At 51.2% G+C, this 16392-nt stretch overlaps 1 protein-coding gene across 3 annotated transcripts in view; it reads left to right on the plus strand.

The window, feature by feature from the left end:
* LOC113245700 (E3 ubiquitin-protein ligase RNF4) overlaps positions 1-16392 on the plus strand; it is a 207212-nt gene that overhangs the window by 165201 nt on the left and 25619 nt on the right. For all 3 annotated transcript variants that reach the window (XM_057309835.1, XM_057309836.1, XM_057309837.1), the window contains 6 exons: positions 400-651; positions 10576-10774; positions 11763-12035; positions 13359-13641; positions 14115-14298; positions 15227-15457. In XM_057309835.1, coding sequence (XP_057165818.1) covers positions 400-651; positions 10576-10774; positions 11763-12035; positions 13359-13641; positions 14115-14298; positions 15227-15457 — 1422 coding nt within the window. The remainder of the gene's footprint in view (positions 1-399; positions 652-10575; positions 10775-11762; positions 12036-13358; positions 13642-14114; positions 14299-15226; positions 15458-16392) is intronic.

Below are 16392 nucleotides of genomic sequence, written 5' to 3' on the forward strand. Positions count from 1 at the left end.
ACCACTCATGAGCTGTGTGAGCCCCACGGAGCCCGTGCCGGTGCTGTGTCATCCTCGGCCCCGGCTCCCCTCTCCCCCTGAGCCCCGCCTCCCTGGCCAGCTCCCTTATCCCTGTGCAGACAGGCACAGGCACGGATGGGTGTGACTGCTGCCTCAGCAGACACCTGGCCGGGGGTGAGGTGTGCATCTCTTCTCTCCTCAGGTCTGCTCCGTCCCAGGCTCTTGAGGTCCCTTCTGTACTTTACAAGGAGGGCTCTGGGCAACTCGAGGTGTCACGTGAGCCCTTTCATCTTTGTAGTGGCTGTGTAACTGCTCGGCAGAATGTGACTGACTTTGGTTTAATTCACACCATTCTTTGTTTCACTGAATAAGCAGGTACTTTTTTCCCCTTCCTTTTAGGCTGAACAAGCACCAGACCCTTGTGAGTGTCATGTTTGTAAACAAGAAGCTTCTGGACTGACGGCATCAGCAATGACCGCAGCAGCCCTGCCCCCTGGCCATCAGTTCATGAGTCCAGAGAAGCCCACACATCCTGCTCTGCATCTTTACCCCCATATCCACGGACACGTGCCTCTGCATGCGGTCCCACACCTGCCCCGCCCTCTTATCCACCCCACCTTGTACACGGCGCCCCCCTTCACACACAGTAAGGTAAGTGAGGGCACAGAGGGCCTGGAATCTCAGCTGTCACTACGATCTTACAAGAAGTACACATTTTAACAAACAAAAATCCATAAATTGGCGACTTGTATAAGACCTAGTCTACTCTTGATAGGAAGGTCTACAAATGTCTCCTTTTACTGTAATTTCTTAAGCTCTCAGAATTTTGAACCTTCACAATTGTAAAAGCAATCACAAGAGTCATGGTTTACTCCTTCAGAATTAACTAGAACATTAACAGTTTTCCAAATGATGTTGGTATAATGGGCTGTACTTGGGGGAACTCCACACATGGCTGTTCTGCTCACCCAGACACCAGTTCACTTCTTTTCCTCATGGCCTCCTGGGGCCTGGCTCTTTTTCTTAATGTTGCGTGGGTGAAATACGGTGAGTACAGCATGAGGCCTCTGACACTAGCTGGGCTCTATAGTTTCTGAAATGATTATGCTCTCTAAGCACGAAAACGAAGGACCTGTCAAAATGCACAGGCTTAAAAGGAGGAAATGTAAACAGAATTCGAGAGAAGGTCTCAGTGCCGTGCAGGCTGTTGGGAGGCGGCTGGCAGGCGCAAAGGAAGGGGCCTCCCAGACCAGCTGTGCTCAGAGGCTGTTCAGAGAAGGAGTGAGCGTGTAGAAAAGATTTGCTTTTTATGTAGTTCTTTTCAGAGAACCCCATGCTTATATTTTCATAGCTTAGCCTTTGCAGTGAAATTTTTAGTTTTCCCCAAAACTCTACGGATTATTTAAAACAGTGATTCTCAACTGGGAGAAGGGAGGAGGACATGGGATGGAAGGGCTTTTTCAGACTACACAAACGTTTTCTTTCCCCAGGGGGAATTTGCTGTGAAGTAGGGTGTGTGTAGCCCATCAGTGGGCTTTGTTGTTTCTTTCCTGGGGAGGGACATCTAACCACTGATTTAGAATAGAATAGAATCAGTTTGTCATGTTCTGTTGCAGTTAGTACTGGGTAACTGCCCACATTTATGCTTAAATTTTGTTAGATTGACTATCCCTCAGTTTGGACATTTAATGATGGCGTTATTAATAGAGGGATTAGCAGTAGCGTTTTTTTCCGGTGTGTATTCAGAGCCGGGCTGTGTTCGTGGTCCGCCTGGTCTCTGTAGCCTCTTTCCCTCTGGGTGATTGTATGGGCAGGGAAGCTGTCCCTTCTGTTCTTAACATAATACAACTGCTTTCTACTCCCTGGGAGCCCCCCCTAGGAGAGAGTAGAGAATGTTCTGTTATAGTGTCTTGCTGGTAGAAACTATTCAAGAATCAGATCCTAAACATCTTTAAATAGTGAAATTGATTATTCCAAAAGGCTATTGGGACACTTGTAAAAAACTGATTTTTTTCCCCCTGACTTTTGGCCTTTTCATTATAGGTAGTCCATAAAAGGGTAAAGGAGAAGAAAAATATTTTGGGGGAGTATCATCTATATATAAAATCTATTTATTAAATATCTTCTAAACTTTAATCCAGTAGATAGATGTGGAGGATTTATGGGTAGAAAGGCAATGCAGAGGACAAGCTAGTAAGCTTTTATTTCAGTCACTTTGCTACTGATGTCAGGACTGTTCACTGATGCATTTATTTTATTTTTTTAAAGATTTTACTTACTTTTGCAGGAGAGAGAGAGAGAGAGCGCATGAGCAGGGGGGAGGAGCAGAGGGAGAAGCAGGCTTCCCACTGAGCAGGGAGCCCGATGCTGGACTCGATCCCAGGACCCTGGGGTCATGACCTAAGCCGAAGGCAGACATTTAACGACTGAGCCACCCAGGCGCCCCCACTGATGCATTTAAAATATACATTAGCTTAGATGCCACATTTATTGAGAAAAATGAGATGCATTTGGCAAAATACTTCATTCAAATCTGGTATAAAATGTTTCTCTAGACAAGCTTGCACTGTTACTTGCCAGGTCTTCCAAAATTAGTTTGTATTCTTTGAGTTAGTTTGACTTAGTTGCATACTGTGAATACGTGGTGTACCTGATGCCTGGTGTGTTCACAACCCCATAGGAGTTGGTAGAAGCCCCTGCTAGAGAATGCACACACTTGTCTTGAGTTAACGTCAGAGCAGGCTTGTTCAGTGGGATTCCCCACATGTGGCTGGGAGCCAGAGCTGAGTGCTGAAAGTGGAAGCAGCCATGGGCATGGAGCTCGGCTGCTTCCGTGTTTGTGTTCTCTAGGCCTTCAGGGATTTTTGCTCTGGTGAGGTGGTATTTGTCACCTTTAGGACTTTATGTCATTGTATTTGTAATTCTTTTAATCCATACTCTGGCCATTGTGGGTAAATACATAGTACTTACAATGCTTGGGATGAACAGTACAGGCAATTTTTTTTTTTTTTAAGATTTTATTTATTTATTTGACAGAGAGAGACAGCCAGTGAGAGAGGGAATACAAGCAGGGGGAGTGGGAGAGGAAGAAGCAGGCTCCCATCAGAGAAGCCTGATGTGGGGCTCGATCCCAGAACGCTGGGATCACGCCCTGAGCCGAAGGCAGACGCTTAACGACTGAGCCACCCAGGCGCCCTAGACAATTTTTTTCTTGAACTTAGAATAACTTGAAGACCTCTTTTGTTTTCAAATGTCTTTGTACCAATGATACATTTAATTTATATGTTGAGATACAAGTTATTTGAAAGTTAAAAGTAGTTATAGGAGAAAGATACAGTAATGAAATTCTAGACAGAAATTAAAACTCTATGGCAAGGAATTTTATTTGTAAATATTTGGGGATTTCCCAGATGTCTTTTGTTACTGATTTCTGCTTTAATTCCACTGTGGTCTGAGAGCAGACATTGTGTGACGTTTGTTCTTTTGAATGTGCCATGGTGTGTTTCGTGGCCAGAACGTGGCCCGTCTCGGTGAGTGCTCTGGGTGAGCCTGAGAATGTGTGCACCCTGCTGTTGCTGATGACGCAGGCTGTGCTCTGCGGCAGGTGCAGCTGACTGATGTGCTGCTGAGTTCCACCAGGTTCTTCCTGACCTGCTGCTGGATCTGCCCGCTCCTGAGCGAGGCGCGTCAGGGTCTCCTCCTCCTCCTGCAGTCCTGTCAGTTTTGTTCACGTAGTTTGGCACTGTGTTGTTCGGTGCTTATGTGTTTAGGATTGTTATGTGTTCCTGGGGAATTGACCCTTTTATCATTCTGGAATGCCCTTCTTATCCCCGATAACCGTCCTTGCTCTGAGGTCTGACGTGTCTGCTCTGGCTCCTTGTTAGCGCCAGCACCACATCTCTTTCTCCATCTCTTTACGTTTAACTTAAAGGGGTCTTTATACTCCCTGTAGGTTTCTTGTAGACACCTCTAGGTGGGGCTTTTTTTTTTTTTTTTTTTAAATATACCCTGATAATCTGTCTTTTCATTTGTATATTTAGACTAGCCACATTTAAAGTGATTTTTGATGTGTTTGGGTTAATAATAACCATTGTTCTTTTTTCTGTTCATTACCAGAGGCTTCCTTTTTCTGCCTTCTCTACTTTTAATTAAGCATTTTCTGATTCTATTTTATTTCCTGTCTTTAGCATATTGGTTATACTTTTAAAAAAATTGTTCAGCAGTTGCATTAGAAGATGCACATTAACTGGCCTTAGTCGCCCTTCAGATAACTGCTCTGCTTGGTGTTCGTGTAGGTATCTTTTCCCAGAGAGTTCCCGATCCCTCCCTCCAGTTGCTTGTGACGTTGCTGCTGCTGTTCCCGTGTATCTGTCCATCAGTGGCCCGGTGCAGCTACTGCTGATACTGGACACACAGGGCTATCGTTTAGATCCGTCGGTAGTCAGGAATAAGTTCACTTCACTCGCGTGTATTCCTTCCCCATGGCCTGCCCTTTTTTCATGTAGATCCAGGTTTCTGACCTCTGTCATTTTCCCACTGCCTAAAGAAAGTACCCTCACATTTCTTGTAGGGCAGGTCTGCTGGCAATGAGTTCCCTCAGCGTTTGTGTGTCTGAGGAGGTCTTTATTTCTCCTTCACCTTTGAAGGATACTTTCGCTGGATGCAGAATTCTAGGTTGGTGGGTTTTTTCTCTTTCAACACTATAAACAAATTTCACCCCACTCTTATCTCGCTTGCATGGTTTCTGACCATATGTCCTCTGTGATTCCCCTCCTTGTTCTACAGCTCCAGGGCTCCCCTACTTCTCCCCTCCCCCTCCCCTCTCCCCCTTCCCCCAGGCTGCAGCTTTCAAGATTTTTTTTTTTGTCTTTGGTTTCCTGCCTGCATTTATTTATTTATTCACTTACTTACTTACTTATTTATAAATAATTATGAAATGCCTAGGTGTAGATTTGGGAGTGTTTTTTTACCATTTGCTGTTTTCTGAGCTTCCTGGATCTGTAGTTTGGAGTCTGTCATTAATTTTGGAAACTTTTGGCCAATATTCCTTCAAATATTCTTTTCTCTCTCTTCTCCTTCTGATATTCCAGTTCCTATTAATATCTTTCAGAATTGTCCCATACCTCTTGGATGTTCTGTTCTATTTTGTGTCCATGGTGGTGGTTTTTTAGTTTTGGTTTTTTGTTTTTTTTTTTGTTTGTTTGTTTGTTTGTTTGTTTGTTTTTTTAATTCTCATTTCTCTTTGCATTTCAGTTTGAGGAGTTTCTTTTGACATATCTTGATGCTCACGGATTCTTTCCTTTGCTCTGCGCCATCCACTGATGATCAGTTCATCAAAAGCACTCTTGTTTCTCTTACAGTGTTTTTATTTCTAGCTTTCTTTGATCATTTTTAGAGGGTCCATCTCACTGCTCACGTTACGTATTTGTTCTTGCACATTGTGTGCTGGTTTTTAAAGATTTTGTTTATGTTAGAGCGAGCGGGGGAGGGGCAGAGGGAGAGGGAGAAAGAATCCCAAGCAGCTTCCCCGCTGAGCATGGAGCCCAGTGCGAGACCTGATCCCACGACCTCGAGATCATAACCTACGCCAAAACCAAAAGTCAGACGCTCAACAGACTGAGCTGCCCAGGTGCCCCCATTGTGTGCTTTTCCAATTGGAGCCCTCATCATCGTCGTCATTTTAAATCCCTGTCTGATGATGCCGAGCCCTTTTATCTTCATGCCCCTCATCTATCGTGATGCCGTCTGCTCGGGGCCGGCCTGCCCACCCTGCTCTGCATCCCGAGCCTGTCTTCTTGCCCCTTGCCCCTCGGTCTGCAGAAACAGACTGTCCCCAGAGCCCCTTTTGCATCCAGCTTCCAGTTAAGCGACTCTGATGTGTCTCACCTGCCACTTAAGTGTGACTTCTTAATTCCAGCTGTGATTCTTATTTGTAAGCTTGAATCAATTTATTTTTAATGTATGTTAGCAACTTTTTGTGTTCTCATGTTCCTTGATCACGTTTTTTTTTATCTTTTCTTTCTTTAAGCTTTTTACACATAGTTCTCTGTTTGAATGAAAACTTGAGGATCTGCGTCTGGTTTTTTTTTTGTTGCTCCTGTGCGTGTGTTGTTTCCTTAGATGTACAGTAATTTTTCACGAGGTCATGTTTTGTTCAACTTACTCTGTGAGAACCGCTAGGCCCTAAGTAGGAGCTGAGGTACTGGTGTGGTGCTGCCCCACCTGGGACCCTCGGGCTCCTCCTGACAGTCTCCAGCTCTCCTGCCTCCTGTGGGACCACGGATCTGCCACCCGTAACTGTGACGATGGTGTGTGCACCTTCAGGGCAGTCCTCCCTTCCCACACCTCCACCTGGCCCTGTTTTTGTCACCATGTTCTGATCAGTTATGTGAAAGATTTCCCTAGTTTTTTCTTGGGCTCAGCACCTTGTTACAAAGGTGTTTGGTGCCATTTCTCTCTGGGATCTAGAGTGTCATGGCCCCCTTCCTGGACAGATCCTAAGCAGAAGGGGACTGCACAGCGTCAGAGAGAAGAGCACACGTGAGCTGGCAGGCCGCCCCCGCCCCCACCCCCGCTCCTTCAGAGCGCAGGTCCCAGCCACTGACCCACAGGAGCCAAGGACCACGACTGCAGGGCCAGGTTCGGAAGCCCAAGGCTTCCAGCTCCAAATGCTGTGTTGTTTCCATCTGGAAACCAAGTTCTGAAGCAGTCATCACGCTAGGAAGGGGCCTAGTAGTGAAGGTAGATGTCTTGAACTCTCCAGTAGGAGCATGAGGAGTAGTTGAAAATGGTCACCACATCCTGGCCCTCGGTGAGTTCAGGATGAGTGGAGCTGAGAGAGTGGCTCCCGTGTGGCCCTGGGTCATGTGCTCTGTTCCCCCATCACGGGGTGGGGGGTGAGGCACAACCACTGCAGAAGGGATGAAGTCAAACATGGGGCGAATCTAAGTTCAGGCTGGAGTTGGAGGGAGAAGGAAGCTCTGTGGGAAATAGGTACAGAAACAGACTGCAGTCGGGGGTCACACTGTGGCCTTGGGTCTGACATTTATTTTGGAGGCACTTTGCAGTTCTTCTGGCCTGAGAAAGAGCAAGACGACGACAACCGTGGTGCTTTGGCCTCCTTACCATGTCTGGCAGGGGTATTGAAGAACCTTAGAAGAAACAGAGTCGTCACTCATCCAGCTTCCCGTTCAGTGGGATGTACCTGGAACCCCTTTGTGTGCTGGCAGCCCCTCTCACACGTGCGTGCAGTGACTCGGTCTTCGCCCCCTTGGCTGGCCGTGTTCACGGAGTCTGGGTTGGATGTGGTGGTGTGCGGTGGAGCTTGGCTTTCCCGCTCCTGAGGAGACTCCGAAGGTGTTCAGAAGGCGTCTGTTAGTGTGTGTTTATCCGAGCTCTCCTTTAAAGCAAAAAGTTTACTTTCCTGTGTATCACTTTTACCTCAAAGCAGAGAATCAGTCAAAACTTCTATTACTTGAACCCGTGTGGATTTGTACACAGCGAAATAAATCTGTTCTAATTCAACAGCATTGTCCACGTGTTGAGAGACTAATTCTGTGCCTGAATCACTTGCAGAGGCGTGGCCCAGAACTGGTCTTGTTGACAGAGGCCTGTATTTTTCTAAAGGAAGCCCAAGCCCACATCTGTTGAGTCGAGTAGCCGTCTTACGGGAAAGCATTCACATAAACGCAGCTTGTTGGTTACGGATCCCCTGCTCCCTGGTCCCTACAACCTGACCTCCTGTTCTGAGTAAATGGGCTTCTGAAGAAGCGTGTGAATTGAATTTAACTTACGCGTTCACTGTTGCAGCTCTATAGTTGTGTTCCCTTATCCCTCTAAGAAGTCTGTTCAGCCTTTATTGAACATCCAGTATGTGCCAGGCCCTGTGCTACATGCTAGCAAAATACACACCAGGGAACCTTGGTCCCTGCTTTTAGGGACCGTGCAGTCTAATCAGGTCAGAACCTCAGAACGCCATGCTGTCCTTCGTAGCAGTTGTAGCTGCAGAGTGGGGGATCACGCTGAAGACGGAGGGCTGCTGACTGAGCCTGCCGGGTGGTTCTGCAGAGGAGCTGATGCTGGGTAGGGTGCCGAGGGGTAAGCACAAGCTCTCTCGATGCATGTGGATGGCGGGTCCAGGCCCTGAGCCAGGCCCAGTCAGCCGGCAGCCGTGAGTTGGGAGGGCCTCAGGAAGTAGTGAGGCGTTTCAGAGCCCGCATGTGCTTCCGCGGGGCGAGGCCTGCGAGGCCTGCGAGGCCCAGCTGCCTCTCAACGCTGCCGTGGCCCTGCCTGTGGAGCCGGTTGGTTTCTGCCTGCCGGGTGTCTCTGCCCCTTAGCAGAAGGTCTTCAACACTGAGAACCCTCCTTCTGCTTAGTTGTCACTTCCCATCAATTCCTTCTCAGCAAAGCAGCTCTTCGTTTATCACTACTTTGTGGAAACCGGTCTCTGTAGAAATACGGTTTTCTTGGTTTCCTCACTCCTTGCCCTGGGGCTTCTCTGCCAGAACAACTAGATCAGGCTCCTGCCTTGATCCTGGGCACGCAGGCCTCTGTTTCTTCCCATTTCACAGCCCGCACGTCCACGCCATTCTTAACCCCCACCTCCCTGAGCCCGTCGAGGCCAGCAAGGGAACTGAGCTGCCTGAGCGGAGTGACCCCCACTTCCTCTCTGCACCCAGGACAGGCGGGGCGGGGTTGCTCTGTGTCTTGGGACCAGTCTTACAAAGTGGCGACAGTCCACCTCAGCGCTCACTGTGCTGCACACTTGAACCCATTGTCTAGTTTAATTCTTACCACAGCCCTTGGAGGTAGGTATTTCCAAATTACAGATGAGAAAACTAAAGCACAAAAAGATTGAGTAATTTGCCTGAGGTCACACAGCTAGTAAAAGGGAGAGCTGGCGTCCAAACCCATCAGGCTGTGCATCCCAAAGGCTGAGAACAGGACTGGTGTTCATGTCCGGCTTTGTCACTGACCACACCTCCCAGGGACTGTGGTCTCAGGCTCCTGCTCCAATAATCCCAGCAATTGTTCTGACAGCCCCAGAACCCCTCCTCTCCACTGCCACTGCCTCCTCATCTCTCAAGCCCTTGCTGACTGCTTCCTGTGGTGGCCTCTCCCCTTCCAGGCAGAGGCCGGGTAGCAATGTCTCTGATTCCAGCCCTGCAGCCTGTCTGACTGTGGTGCACTTGTCCATGGCACCGTCCCCCTTCCTTGCTGACCTCTGCCCCAGCCAGCCTCTTAGGGTTCTGCTCTTGGGAATCCTCCCGAAACCCACCCACTTGACTTTACAGCACTCAGGGCCCAGTTCTGTGTCCCAAAGGATGAGATTCCTGGGCATTCCCCGCGCCAGACCTGTAGCGTCTCCGGGTGGGGCCTGTTGCAGCGGGTGCTGCTGGGGAGGGGTAGCTGTGCGCCAGCATCAGCAAGTGCTGGGGGCAGCAGAGCCAGCGCTCATTTGAGGGAAGGCAGGTATTAAACCAGCAGGCGGCCAGTAAGTCTTGAATTATAGCTGGTAAGTGCTAAGAGGGAAAATTGTGGATTTTAGGTGTGCTGAATGGGAAAGTCCAGCTTGGTCTTGGGTGCTGGATGGCGAGGGCGGAGGCAGTGATGACTTCTTTGAGGCAGGGACATTTAGGCTGAGGCATGAAGGAATGAATGGAAGTCAGCAAGGTTATGGGCTGAGGTTAAGATGTTCTGGAAACTGGACGCAGCACAAGGAAAGTTCAGGGTCAAGAAGGAGCTTGAATTTGAGGACCAAGGGAAGGCCTGTGTGTCCAGGAGCTTGGGAAATAGGAAGGATGGGGATAGGCCAGGCCATGTGAAAGACTTCAGTTTTAGGAGCAATGGGAAGTTGGCGCATCCTAAGCAAGGGAGTGACTCACTCTTACTGACCTTCACCAAAGCTCACTCTGACTGCTGTGAGGGAAAGGACTAGAAGGAGGCCAGGGTGTGAGCCGTGGGGGCTGTCTGTGAAGGTGGTGGAGGCTGGGGGGTGTGGGTTGAGAGGAGGGAGGGCCCAACGATGCCTAGGGGTGTGCAGGGAGCAGCTGGCGACCAGTCACTCAATGAATGTGTGGACCCAGCTTCCCTCCCTCAGTGTCTTGAGACAACAGTCGCCCCAGCAGGGCCCAGGGTCTGCTTCCGTAGTTCCTCTGACGTGCACGGCACTCGGCCCAGGTGTGAGACAACCGTTGAAGAGCTTTACCATTTTTTTGTTAGTGATTCCAAAGTTGACTTTTTATCCATGATCCTGAGGCTAAGCCCTGGGAGCAACTCGTACGCAAGCGAGCCTCGAGCCTCACGTAGCCTGTGCCGAGGGCGGGATGCTGTGAGCTGCCGAGTTGTCTCAAGTCTGTTTGGTAGATTCCCTGAAGCGTCAGCGGCTTTGAAAATGTACGCCTGGCTCACATCGCACATAGCGTGACAGCCGGAAAGTCCGCGCTCTGCGAGACACCTGCCTGCAGTGAGCACGGCCTCACAAGGTTTCGGTCACCGGTTGTCTGTCTGTAGTCTGACTACATAGGTAAGCAGAGTCTGAACTTTGATATGTGATTAGAACATTTTTTTTTGTAGGCTTTACCGCCAGCACCTGTTCAGAGCCACACAAATAAGCATCAGGTATTCAGTGCATCTCTTCAAGACCATATTTATCCAAGCTGTTTTGGGAATACTCCAGAGTGGAATAGTTCTAAATTTATAAGTCTTTGGGGATCAGAAGTGATGAATGATAAGAACTGGAATCCTGGCACTTTCTTGCCAGATACAATTTCTGGTAAGGAACTTGTTAAAACTTTCTTAAAGGTTTAAAATGACCTGAGCTGGGTGGATTGCTGTCTCTTTTACCGCGGTCCCCCAGTAGAAGCCCCAGGTTAATCGGGTCCCCCGCCTCTGATGCTCCCGGGAGGCCCCTCGGCCTCGTCCCGCTGCCCCAGCCACCCATGTCCACCACCAGCCGAGTCCCACTGCCCGGACGAAGCAGAGCAAGGCGCTGGCACCCTGTGGCTGCTCCTGGCACGGTGGGCTGTCCGGGGCCCTGGGCACAGTGGATCTCCTCGTGCCCTGGCGCTGCCGAGCCTCGTCTCCAGGCCTCGGTGTTCGGCCCGTGGTGCTTGGACAGCGGCAGCAGCCACTCAGCCCAGTGTGCAGGGGCCTTGCCACCATCCACCTCAGTACTGTGGCGTATGTTCCTTTTTCTGGTGCTATATTGACCTTACGTGGGGTCTGTCCCCTCTAGCAAGCTCCTTCCTCCCAGCTCTCAGCTGCCCAGGTACAGCTGTCACTTCAGGCGCAGGGAAAGGTGCACCTGAAGAGGGGCTGGTTGCACCCTGACCTCTGTGTTCATGTAGTTAGAGCCCATGGTGGCCCCACACCCAGACCCTGCATGTGCTCAGAAAAGCAAGCTACACTTGACATCTGTGCTTGGAATGGGTTTCTAGCTGTGTGACCTTGGGCAAGTTGCTTAGCCTCTCTGAGCCTCAGTTTCTCTATCTTTAGGATGGGACTAATAGTACCAAGCTCAGAAAGTAGCTTTAAAACATTAAGTAAAAAAAACTTTGGGAAAGCACCTAGCACGGGATTGGCACATAGTAGGTGCTCAATACATTTTTTTTTCCTGGAGGAAAAACTGGTTGACTAGCATCCTCCCAGTGAAGTCCCAGCTTCAGTAGTGGCCCCAGTGTTAGGAGTTCAGTCAGCAGATATCCCTTAGATTTTTAGCAACATATTTCTAGAAGCTTTACTTCTCCTATTCTTCTCTGAAGGGAGTGACATACTAGGACCAACACTCTCAGAAACAAGACCCGAAGCCCTTCCACCTCCATCTAGCGGTGAAACGCCTACAGTTTCCGAGAGCAAGGAGAAAAAAAACGCCACAAAAAAGAAATGCTTGTACAATTTCCAAGATGGTTTCATGGAAGCGAACAAAGTCGTGATGGCCACGTCATCAGCCACCTCCTCCGTGTCCTGCACAGCCACCACGGTGCAGTCCAGCAACAGCCAGTTCAAGGTGTCGTCCAAGAGGCCTCCTTCCATAGGTAAGGCCCTCCAGCTCGCGGGGACCCTCAGGGAGCTTCCTCCTCTGCATCTCCGTGATCGCCTCGTCCCTGGCATGGCCAGAGGCCCGGTGTAGTAATCAACGCTGGGGAATGCTCACGCACAGACCGCGCACCCTCTGGGAGTCGGACCCGAGGTTCACTGCCCCACGAACTTCCTCTGGGGCTTTGCCACGCCAGCTCACCTTTCTTCTTGGTACCTGTTGCTTTGTGAGAGGAAGAGGTCATTGCTTTTGGGGCACACGGAGGAATTCTTTGTCCTCTGAAAGCAGAAGCCTGGTGGAGAGTGAGCCAGTGGGGCTGTTGGCCAGCCTGGGGTGCAGCCCCTGCTGCCACTCGTGTCTGTTGTGTGCGGGGGGTGTCGCTCCCCGTGCTGGCGTGAGCACAGGCAGTGGGGATCTGGAAGCAGACGTCAAAGGCACGCAGGAGCTGGCTCTAACGGCACGCGCTAGCCCAAGTCAGGACAGTTGGAGCATCGGAAAGAATAATGGGACGGACGATAGCACACACGGTCAAGAATCCCCCAGGTGTTCAGAAAGGAGAGGGGGGTAGGGAAGCCGCTCTGAGATAGACGTGACAGGCAGAGAAGGCCACTGTACAGCCAGCAGGGTGACCGTCAGTCCAGGTGAGCCTCTCCAGTGGTCGTTAACAGTGGTTATCCGTTTGGGGACATAGTGTCCTCGGTGTCTGTGAGCAGCAGCTGCAGAGGACTGGCGGATCACCCCCTGCACACTTATCAGTTGTGGCCTCACCGTCACGGAACAGACTCACACGAGGGGCTTCTCGTGCAGGCACGCAGGAAGGATCCAACATACCCTTTGCAGGAGTTGTGCCCCAAACCTCTTCACTAGCTCTGACGTAATACCGTAAGCCCAAACTGGTGGACAGCTGTCCTCAACTGAGAAGATGTCAGTGCTGCTGAAGGAAAACAGTGTAGAAGAGGCTGGGTCGGGACAAAGCTGCGAAGGCTGTGCGGGGAGATGGGATGGGGTTGCACGTGGAACGAGGACATCACGTGGACGGTACACGTCCTGGATATGGTTACACAGTGAAGGGTCATGTCCCCCGGGGCTCGTGCTGAGGTGTTCAGGGTGAGGGCAGCCTCCAGATGTTAGGCCAGAAACGTGTGTGTGTTAAATAGCGGTGAATCCAGGGGAGGGGTGTATATGGGGATTCTTTGTACTGTTCCTTCAAAGTTTCTGTAGCTTTGAAAATCTTCACACGAAGAGGTAGAGGAAGCTTTAGTGAAGAGAAACTAATTCAACTCCGCCGTCCTCAGTGACCCTTCTGCGTCTCCGAATGCAGGTGAGGTGTTCCACGGCGTCAGCAAGGAGGACCACAGACACACGGTGCCGGCCGCCCCAAGGAACAGCCCCACGGGCTTGGCGCCGCTTCCCGCCCTCGCCCCTGCTGCGCTCTCCCCGGCCTCTTCGCCTCACCTCGCAAGTCTTGCGGCCCCATCCTTCCCCAACACCGCCGCCACGTCCCCCGGGTTTGTGGAGCCACGCAAGAGCTTCTGTCCTGCTCCGGGAGCCCCCCCGCCCCCCACGACCGACGGCTCCATCAGCGCTCCCCCCAGCGTCTGCAGGTGAGTCCGGGTCCCGCTGGTGCCGGAACCGGGGAGCCGAGTACCGCCAAGCAAGCCAGGGAAGGGCAGTGGGAAGGGGCGTGCTGAGCAGAGGCCATGGGTCGAGGGGAGGACGCTGGTTGCGCCTTTTGTCCTCAGGGCTGGGCCACCATGGATCGGTGCGCAGACACCCCCCCCCCCCTCCGCCACCTCCTGGCCACTGGTAGCATGGGGGAAGGGGGACTGGGCATTTTTTAAGTTGCATCTGTTATATGTTGAGTGAAGAACAATACAAACATTGAACAGCTTGTTTTAAAAAGACGATTTTTGTTACCTTTGAATTTGCCTGTTTGAAGTCACGACGTGGTGGCGGGAGGGACAGTGGAGAGATTTTGTGTGCCCTGCAAGCTCACATGCCTGCCCACACCACCTCGTTTGTGTGACTCCCAGTGTTGGGGTGGCTGCTAGTAACTGGCCCGTGTGTGGTTTTGCAGTGACCCTGACTGTGAGGGGCACCGCTGTGAGAACGGTGTGTATGACCCGCAGCAGGACGACGGGGACGAGAGCGCCGACGAGGACAGCTGCTCTGAGCACAGCTCCAGCACCTCCACCTCCACCAACCAGAAGGAGGGCAAGTACTGTGACTGCTGCTACTGTGAGTTCTTCGGGCATGGCGGGGTAAGTGCCCCGGGGGCAGCGAGCAGGCCCCTAGGACCAGCAGGCACCAGCTGGAGTCCGCGGTGTGGTCATACTGTGTGTTAAGCTTCATTTACGGTGTGGTTAAAATCAAGGTGTGGTCTGATACCGTGGTTCTACTTTTAGGTTGTACTTATCCTGAAGAAATAATGAAAACTATTTGCCCAAAGATCTACCTATAAGGATTTCATGACTGCATTTTTGCCTTTGTTTGCGAGCTAGGGACCTCCTGAACAGCCAGAAGGGGGTATCGTTGGATCCAGACCGTGCATAGTCATGCGGTGGGGGCACTCGCTGTGCGGCGTGCATGGCAGAACCCCTAACAGTCTGTCTGTACGAGCAGATGGCAGCCATGGTGCCTGGGGGGGCGCTGGTCGTTGCTCTTTCTCTCCTTTTGTTCTGTCTGCATTTGCTCATGTGTACACACGTGGTGAGTGTCAGCGAGAAATGTTGGCAGTGCGTTGAGGGCACTTTTCTTTTTCCCTTTTGGCACTGAACAAGAAACCCACAAAGGGATGGAAAGATTCGACAAACGCATTGACACAAAAAGATAATCACACTGTATTGTATAAAAAGTAGATTAATTGGTATGTGTGATTTGTTTTTTCTCTTCTGGTTTAAAAATGTCCATTTGTGTACATAGTTGTACATGTTTTACCGTGGTTTTCATGAACGTGTACAGGTTAAGGGGTCGGTGCCGGAAGTAATCTTCGGGTCACCCTGGGACAGGTTTTCTTTGTTGCTGCCACTTGTTTATCTCCCTTATTTTGTACCATGAGTGTGTATTACTGGAGGATGAAAGAAGTGAAAGAAGACTCCCATTTCTAGAGATGTGTTCTGAAATTTGCAGTGTTGAGCATCATTAAAACTTGAAGCTTCACTCAGCCACGCTCTCCTTTAACTGCCTTAGCCTCCAGCTGCACCGACAAGTAGAAACTACGCAGAGATGAGGGAGAAGCTTCGTTTGCGGCTGACCAAGAGGAAAGAAGAACAACCTAAAAAGGCGGACCAGCTCTCGGACAGAGAGAGTGTGGTTGACCATCGAAGGGTGGAAGACTTGCTGCAGTTCATAAACAGCTCAGAGACCAAGCCCGTGAGCAGCACTCGAGCTGCCAAGCGAGCCAGGCACAAGCAGAGGAAGGTAAACCGCGTGCCGGCACAGTGCTGCTCAAGGGCGGCCTGCGGAGCCGTGCTGGCTGCAGCGGGCCTCAGGGCCACATGCCCACGCAGCTGCCACGAGGGCCCCTGACCGTCTCTGTCTCTGGGGTCTGAGCCGGAGCTGGTCAGAAGCCCCAGGTTGTGTTTTCAGGACATGGCTTCCCCTTTTGTGCCATGGGTTCGTTGATGGATCTAAAACAAGCTTATGGGTCCCGGTGCCCTGCTGGGCGCACCACCGCATACCCTCGGCCTCTGTCTGGAAGAAGAGCCTTCTCTCCCAGGGAGGTTGAGAATGGAGCCCCAGGTAGTGAGGGAGTAGAAGGGGGTCACTGTGGGCTTTTAGAGACTGTGGGTAAAGAAGTCACTTCGACACAAGGCTGGGATAGGGCCTTTGCCACAGCGACATCCTCAGGACATAGTCTGAGTGCTCCCCCGTCTCCCACCCGTTGTCCCCCGACTGGCAAAGTGTCCTCCATCCCGGAAGAGGGCAGGCACGTGACATTGGTGTCAAGGGTGAAAGAGTAAGATGGGCAGCTGTTGTGGGCGGCCCCGGGCATCTCGCTGCATGGCGTGGGCTACATTGGAAGCAAACATCTACCAAGACTAGACAGGTTGGCCCAGCAGCGGACGTAACGCGCAGAGGCTGTCCGCTAGCAAGTGAGACACAGCGCTCTTCACTTCATGTTACGGCCCCAAGTGAAGGGACGGATAGTGTCTGCTCTTCGGAGTGCTTCCGTGCCCCAGGCTGTGCCACACTGCGGCCCTCCCGCTTGTAGCTTCCTAAAGAGCCAAGCCGCGGCTGGCCGATCCGGGCTGTGCCCGGAGGGGACCTGCGAGGCTGACAGGGGCTCTGACAGCAGGATGGGTGGCTTGGGGACGAGGCGAGGCTCAGCAGAGATGGAGCGGGAGGAGGACGCT

This window comes from Ursus arctos, unplaced genomic scaffold (assembly GCF_023065955.2).
Source record: "Ursus arctos isolate Adak ecotype North America unplaced genomic scaffold, UrsArc2.0 scaffold_9, whole genome shotgun sequence".
Taxonomy (NCBI): domain Eukaryota; kingdom Metazoa; phylum Chordata; class Mammalia; order Carnivora; family Ursidae; genus Ursus; species Ursus arctos.